Source organism: Mizuhopecten yessoensis, unplaced genomic scaffold, assembly GCF_002113885.1.
Source record: "Mizuhopecten yessoensis strain PY_sf001 unplaced genomic scaffold, ASM211388v2 scaffold8989, whole genome shotgun sequence".
Taxonomy (NCBI): Eukaryota; Metazoa; Mollusca; class Bivalvia; order Pectinida; family Pectinidae; genus Mizuhopecten; species Mizuhopecten yessoensis.
In genome coordinates, this window is record NW_018407823.1 from 42,418 (window position 1) to 51,064 (window position 8,647).

At 35.1% G+C, this 8,647-nt stretch overlaps 1 protein-coding gene across 1 annotated transcript in view; it reads left to right on the top strand.

Moving 5' to 3' along the window:
* Positions 1-3,519: 3,519 nt before the first annotated feature.
* The window catches only part of LOC110456977 (vigilin-like), a 35,418-nt gene continuing 30,290 nt past the window's right edge, over positions 3,520-8,647 (top strand). The window contains exon 1 of the mRNA XM_021508058.1: positions 3,520-3,691. Coding sequence (XP_021363733.1) covers positions 3,527-3,691 — 165 coding nt within the window. The 5' untranslated portion in view covers positions 3,520-3,526. The remainder of the gene's footprint in view (positions 3,692-8,647) is intronic.

Below are 8,647 nucleotides of genomic sequence, written 5' to 3' on the forward strand. Positions count from 1 at the left end.
TATATATATATATATATATAGGCTTATTTTATGTTTACCACAATGGATTTCAAACTATATTGATGTGGATATAGAGGCAGCAATGCCTGCGTCCACTGATATCCTATTAAATCCTATTAAATATATCCTAAGGGAGATAACTCTAACACCAGTCACGGGTATATTGTGTAAGGTAGCATACTAACTGACAGGTATAATGTGTAGGGTAACATAACAACCGACAGGTATAATGTGTAGGGTAACATAACAACTCAAAGGTATAATATGTAAGGTAACATAACCCACAGGTATAATGTGTAAGGTAACATAACAACCAACAGGTATAATGTAGTATAACAACTCACAGGTATAATGTGTAGGGTAACATAACAACCGAAAGGTATAATGTGTAGGGTAACATAACAACCGACAGGGATAATGTGTAGGGTAACATAACAACCGACAGGGATAATGTGTAGGGTAACATAACAACCGACAGGTAGAATGTGTAGGGTAACATAACAACTCACAGGCATAATGTGTAAGGTAACATAACAACCCACAGGTATAATGTAGTATAACAACTCACATGTATAATGTGTAAGGTAACATAACAACTCACAGGTATAATCACTGGTGAAGAGAAAAGGAGTAAAATACTCAGAATTGAGCAAAATAAAATGTATAGGGGTAAAATAAAACGTCTAGGAGTAAAATAACCTGGAAAGGAGTAAAATTTTACCCCATACGTTTTATTTTACCCTATCCGGGTTATTTTACCCCCTTGACAAGTTAAAGTACTCCTTTCAGAGTTATTTTACCCCATGACGAGTTAAAGTACACCTAGATTATTATTTTACCCCCATGATGAGTTAAAGTACTCCTATCTTAGTTATTTTACCCCCCTGACGAGTTAAAGTACTCCTAGATTATTATTTTACCCCCCTGACGAGTTAAAGTACTCCTATTTAAGTTATTTTACCCCCCTGACGAGTTAAAGTACTCCTAGATTATTATTTTACCCCCCTGATAAGTTAAAGTACTCCTATCCGGTTTANAAATGTGCCGTGTTTGTTACATACTCGAATAGTGCCGTTAAAATACATGTTTAAATATTCCATTTATATGTCAAAATAAAACTATGGAACTGTGCCGTGTTTGTAATTTACTTCAACTTGAAACTGGTGTTTTGGAATACGTGTTTGATACATACTCGATTTATATGTCAAATTAAACTTTGAAATGTGCCGTGTTTGTTACATACTCGAATAGTGCCGTTAAAATACATGTTTAAATATTCCATTTATATGTCAAAATAAAACTATGGAACTGTGCCGTGTTTGTAATTTACTTCAACTTGAAACTGGTGTTTTGGAATACGTGTTTGATACATACTCGATTTATATGTCAAATTAAACTTTGAAATGTGCCGTGTTTGTTACATACTCGAATAGTGCCGTTAAAATACATGTTTAAATATTCCATTTATATGTCAAAATAAAACTATGGAACTGTGCCGTGTTTGTAATTTACTTCAACTTGAAACTGGTGTTTTGGAATACGTGTTTGATACATACTCGATTTATATGTCAAATTAAACTTTGAAATGTGCCGTGTTTGTTACATACTCGAATAGTGCCGTTAAAATACATGTTTAAATATTCCATTTATATGTCAAAATAAAACTATGGAACTGTGCCGTGTTTGTAATTTACTTCAACTTGAAACTGGTGTTTTGGAATACGTGTTTGATACATACTCGATTTATATGTCAAATTAAACTTTGAAAATGTTCCGTGTTTGTTACATACTCGAACAGCGCCGTTGAAATACATGTTTAAAACTATGGAATTGAGCTAAATCCCCCACACCAATTTCGTGTTTTACGATTTCGAAACCTATCAAAACAAAATACATCCAGTGACGTAGCAAATCCTTTTCCGGAGTGTATGTTTATAACATAACCGGAAAAAGATTCTTCGAGGCCCTAGAGGCAATCTGTCGTGTTCTGGGAACACCTATTAGTCCTATTATTAACAAGTAAAAGTTTTACGTGCTAATTATATAGGACTAAAAGTTGCGTCGGACTAGAATTTTCAAGAAAAGTTTTTAATTTCTTTTGTTTTCATGATTGATACGGACGGTCCATATTAATCATAAAAGAAGAAGTTACCACCAATATATGATTGAAATTTTTTCTGAAAGATTGAAGTGTATGCGTATATGCATGCTACGCCACTGACGTCAGTGTCACGAAGGATATTTTTCTTCCGGACCTTTTAAACAGTGTACCGTACAAACTCTGTGTAGTGCGTGTCGGAGATGTAGTAACTGTGTAAATCCTGCATGTGGAAAACAAATACATCAAGGGAGTTAAGCCATAGCGCACACTTTGTGTTCTGAATGTAATGAAGAGGGCAATCATTGTCAGACCTGTGGAAACACCATGCACTTATAATGATCATGAAACTTTTAAATTTCGTAATATCGATAGTTTTTGCAATTGGCTCATCAGCCCCAGATATGCAGGGTTTACATGCATTGCCCACAACGCCAAGGCATTCGATGGATGTTTGATTTTCGAACAGATGTCAAAACAAGGGATGCCGCCTCAAAATGTACATGAAACTTGGTACAGGGTTCAATATCTCTAAAATTATAAAGAAAACGGACTTTGTAAACACTTTAGGGATAGTGTAAATTACCAAGAATTATTAACATGATACATTAATAATAAAACAATACAAATAAGCCGACAAACTATGCTACAACTGTGTTCAGGCACGGAATTAGATTAGATCTAAGTCCGTGGTTCAGGTAAGGTTTTTTTCGCCCTAAATCCCGTTCGCCCTATGTTGTTTCGCCCTAATTTTTCTTTAATCTATACGCTATTATAATAATGAATATTTAAATATATCAACTAAACTTATTGATAACTTTCTACGTTGGTGACAATACGCAACTGTGTGCTTTTCACAGCTGCCGTTTGTCACACTCGCTTAAAAACAACACAATCACTTTTTTTTTTTATAAAATTGATTTTAATAATATGGAAGACTTAGAAGACTTAATTTGTGACTTAAAACTACTAAAATTAAAAAAAAAATACCAAACAATGTTTCGCCCTATTTTTTTTTTGGTTTTAGGGCGAAACAACCCCGCTCGGTCCATTTCAAAAAAGAATATTTTCCGACGAAAAATCAATCAAGTTTGCACACACATAAATAGTTGAACGATCTATCTAAACCATGTCCAAAAATTGTTTTCACAATCCAGTGTTGACTTTGGAAATAAATACGTTTTCCCGGAGCTCTGTGACATTCGACTGATTAGGTCCGCGTGACCTTGACTTTTCCCCACTATATTCAGTACACTGCTATTGTGTATTGGCACGGAATAAGTTATCTAAGTCCGTGGTATAGGTGAATATTACATATTTATAGAATGTACGCTATATATCATGCCTGGACAGGTTATCTGGTCCGGATCCGGGTCCTGTGTATAAGATTTACCAGACACAAGAGTCTGGATGATTGAGACTAACAATATGTCTGTACTTGTGAACAATGTCAGAGCATGTGCTTGCCGATTTATTTCTCGATATCAAGTGACAACCTTCAGTGCTGTTAGAAATGCAAACCAAAGTTTACGACACAGTTTATCGAGGTCATGTACCTCTCTTACAGAAGGGAATAATAGCCATACTGTAAAGGTAAGCTAAGCCTGTGAGGACAAATGGTTCTAACTCCCTCTGATGGTGATGTCGACAAAAATTAAAACCCCTGAGATTTGAAGACTTCAGATTAACATCAGAAGTCAGATATATTATTTGTGATATGTTAAACAGCTATATTTAAGAATCTTCTCATTTGGGATCATCCCAACGGTTCGCCAAAAACGTTATTTTACCAGATTAATTTCCTTTCGGAACTCCTCGGATGCTATCCAGTATGCGTAAACGGGAGCTGTGAACGGTAAAGCATGGAGTACGTGAAAGTGAAAGTAGGAGTTTAATGCCACCAAATATGTGTCTGGTTATAGCGGTATTAACATCATTTTAAAAGGTTTAGCATTATAAAGTAGATGGGGGGTAAGTGGTGGAGAAAGGGATGTTCCAATGTATTTCATAACTGAAGGAAAACGATCCTACTGCATGTATAACTTACAATTTAGTCATTAAAATGTTTTATCTAGATTTGTTTTAAAAGTAATTTGATAAAATTGTATTATTACCCGTACAAATTCAAAGACAGGTTATGGACATTTATTAATTGTTTCAGACTGTTTATAAACTTGTATTAACTATAACAAACATATTAGGAACATTTATTAATTGTTTCCTGCTGCTTGTCACAGACATATAGGAACATTTTTTTTATTTACTGTTTCAGACTGGTCATACACCTGTATTTATTATCACAGACAGGCTATAGATCTTTAATTATATTGCTTAGGAAAAAATTGTTTTAACTATCACAGACATTAAGGAACATACTTATGTATTTGTAATTCTATGTTCTATCAATATATTGTCATGTAAGGAACATTAATTCATTGTTTCAAACTGGTTATAAACTTGTATTTACTTGTACTATCACAGACAAGAAGTAATAATTCATTAGTTAATACATATATACAGATAAGTGATATTTCATCATCAGGTGCATGTTCTTTAAAGTTTATTAGATATTGATCACTAGATATATTTTGTAGAGATACAATTGTATTTTGTGACCTAAAAAGGCATTTCACACAAGCAAGATACATGGTAACAGCGTGCACTTTATTGCCATTCAAATATAAGATATCATGTGTTAAAACAGTTATTTATATAATGTGAAAATAAATAAATAAAGCTATTTTCCATTCAACCCCCTCCCCCCAAAAACAACAATAGCAATATATATAGGAACCTCTCTGTATTAAGTAATTGCATGTGTAATATGTCCCTGTCTGTGATAGTAAATACTATTAGTTACACATTTTTTTGGCAGGGTATACGGGATGGTATGACCCTAAAGGGTTTCGTTTATCGGCCTCAGGAAATACGAACCCCTTTAGGGTCATACCATCCCGTATACCCTGCCAAAAATCAGTGTAACGAATTTATTACCCCTTTGAGTCATTTATATTGGTTTTGTACAGTTCTCCGTCAACTTTTCTGTTGTCAAGATAAAAATGGCACAGTACCTCATTTAGTTTCGTTTCATCAAATTCCTCGAACTATTCTTCCTGATTCTTTTCTTTTAAATACGTCCTCAGCATGTTTGCCGCTCGTCTGTTCGACTTTTGTGTGTTTTGTGGCACATAGTTTGCCCTTTTGGCGAGTATTTCCATCAGTATGCGAAGCGAATCGTTTTGCGATTTTGTAAACAGCGAAGCAGACCACGAATGCGAGTAGCCTCCCGTTGCCCCGCCGCAAGATAAAAAGACGCATGACTCGTATACCCCCTGTAAAATCTTGTGATTCCACCGATGTACTGCTGAGAATCACGTGACATGACCGTATACCCCCTGAGATTTTCGTATACCCCCTGAGATTTACGAATGCGGTTTAGTACACTGTAGTTTTTAACCAATCAGATTCCTAGATTTTTCTCAAAGGGGTAATAAATATGTTATACCTGTCTGTAGTAGTAATTACATGTGTAATAGCTGTCTGTGATAGTATATACATGTGTAATACCTATCTGTGATAATATATACATGTGTTGTACCTGTCTGTTGTAGTAATTACATATGCAATACCTGTCTGTAGTAGTATATATATATTGCTGAGCATCAAAATTTGGACACACTTTTGTTAGGATTTTCCCAGGAGACTGGTCCTAACTCAGTGCCTCTTGTTTATTATAAAATATAACCAAGATATCTTTACAAAGATAATGATTTGTATACAGATTATAAAAAACTAGTAAACAGGGTATTTAAGAAGTGGTTTACAGAGAATATAGAGTGATTTGCATAGTATACAGAGAGTGGTATACAGAGTATATAAAGAATGGTATATAGAGAGTGGTATACAGGGTACATAAAAAGTGGTTTACAGAGTACACCGTGTGGTATACAGCGTATATGAAGATTGATATGCATGGTATACATAGAGTGGTGTACAGGGTATATTAGAATTTGTCTATATTACTTAAGTGGTTTACAACTTATATATGTAAGAAGTGGTACACACAGTATATATAGAGTGGTATACACAGTAAATAAAGAGTGTTAAACAGTATATGAGAAGAGTTGTATAGAGAGTATGTAAGGAGTGGTAAACATGTAGCATATAGAGTGGTACACACAGTATATATAGAGTGGTATACACAGTATATATAGAGTGGTATACACAGTATACAGTATATTAGAAGTGGTATATATGTAAGGAGTGGTATACACAGTATATATAAAGTGGTACCGGTATACACAGTAAATAAAGCGTGGTATACAGTATATTAGAAGTGGTATACAGAGTATGTAAGGAGTGGTATACACAGTATATAAGGAGTGGTATATAGCTTATAAGGAGTGATATACAGGGTATATAAGGATTGGTCTTGTAACATAGTATATAAAGAGTGGTATACAGGGTATAAAAGAATTGGTCTACATAGTATATTAAGAGTGGTATACAGAGCATAGAGAGTGGTATAAATATTATACAGAGTTGTATTCAGATTATAAATGAGTGATATACAGAGTATACGGATAGTGTTATAAAGCTGTACATAGTAAAGAAAAAGTGGTGTACAAAGTTGTATACATATAGTATATAAAAAGTTAACCACTTTCATATATTCTATATACACTGTACTACCTTTTTAGTCCCCCACTGGTTTCCGGGAGGATTATAGGTTTGCGCTCTGTACTTCTATACTATTTCACCTGGCGTAACCAGATTTGGTATACAGGGACATCTTGGGATGGAGGAATGCAAGAAGTATGTATCAGGATACTTTCCTAACAGTAGATACATTCTGACATAATAGGTACTGTTTGTTAAATATAGAAATCATTACCTTTGGGGGATTATGGATTGCCTTACACATAATACTTTGCCTTGTTTTATATATGTATAAAATGTATACTATGGGGCAAAGAAGTAATTCCAACAGTGTGGACAGGTTCAGGGTGAGTCAACGAGAGATATCAAAAACGTGGAACCAGTGTGTGTGACCAACAGCCGTTGTCAGATTAATTTCGCAGATTTATACAGTATCTTAGCCATGTTATCTACTTACTCCTCTTGCACTCACTTATTTGATAATTACATGCATTATTCCTGCAAACCGAAAGAGGCCACTAAGTGTGGACCCCCTGCTGTGACTTAGATCCATCACAGAATTGAGAGGCGACTAATGAGACATTCAATAGCAAATTATGATTACTCGCATTTACCGGGCCAGATTTCCACATGCGCATGTTCCACGTTTTTGATATCTCTCGTTGACTCACTTTATATGATAGTGCATCTTGCGCAAGAATAGGTCCTCTACATCAGCGTTCCTTATCCGTGATGCTCTCAGCTTAATTGCTGCCTTCGGCTGTCTTTAGCCGAGGGGACTATCGGTTTTATATAATAGCTATATTTTCTATTATAGTATATCAGTTCTATCTTCTTGTAATATGATGTATATGTACATGTAACTGTTCTGTTTCACTGTGTCTTGAAAAAGGAGCAGATCGCTCCAAAAATTTGACAACCTAAACTTGTCCACACTGTTGGAATTACTTCTTTGCCCCATATACTATTTTAAGTAATTCGTATCCTACGGACATACCTCCATTAGGATCCAGTGTTATATGGGATTTTACCGTCTATATTACTTCTTTGACCCATGAAATATATACTAAGTACACATAACACTATCTTTACATATTTTGTATACTGTTTCTATAATTAGTTCTGTATATGAAATATATCCCAAGACAGTTTTCCAATATACATGTTTATCATCTACTTGCTGAAATTCGTTTATGGATTTACCTCATAAAGAGTAATTTTTTATTGAGTAAGGGTATCCTCTATAATACAGCCTCATTGCATAAGGTACCTGTATTTATCATCTCTTATATATAGTGTATTGACTCATGTTCCAGAAGATACAATGTAGATGATACAAAATATATACATGGTATGTTTTCCGGTAAAGAGGAAAATAAGACATTTCATTTTCAAAAACCTACTCTTCCTGAATGACTGCCAAAATTGTAGCATTTCTCAGGTCTGAAAATAACTGAGGCAAAGCAGTCAGTGGGCCGGAGCTTTTGGGTGCCAATAGAGGAAGTTTGGTAAAGATAATTAAGATCCCCCACCATGTAACCATCTGAATACATCCATGCTTACATGATTGGCTTCAGGGTCCTGCCCTGCCACAAGAGGCTTATAGTCCCCAAATTTGATATGAAATCAGTTAAGATCCCATCCATATGCTGCTGGGCATGCAGAGGAAAAATACTTATGATACCAAGATAGTCCTTAAGGTGGCTCGACACATCGTCATCAGCGTCCATTTTCGTGACGTACTTCCGGAAAAAGTACAGCTCGGACTCAATTATCTTGATCGAAATGTGCATGTACACCGTGTCGTCATTTCCGTTTTGCGTATCGGGTATTCAATATCGTAGTGCAAATTATAGTAACACCTGGGCCGTTTGCGTTTAAACGGTCAAA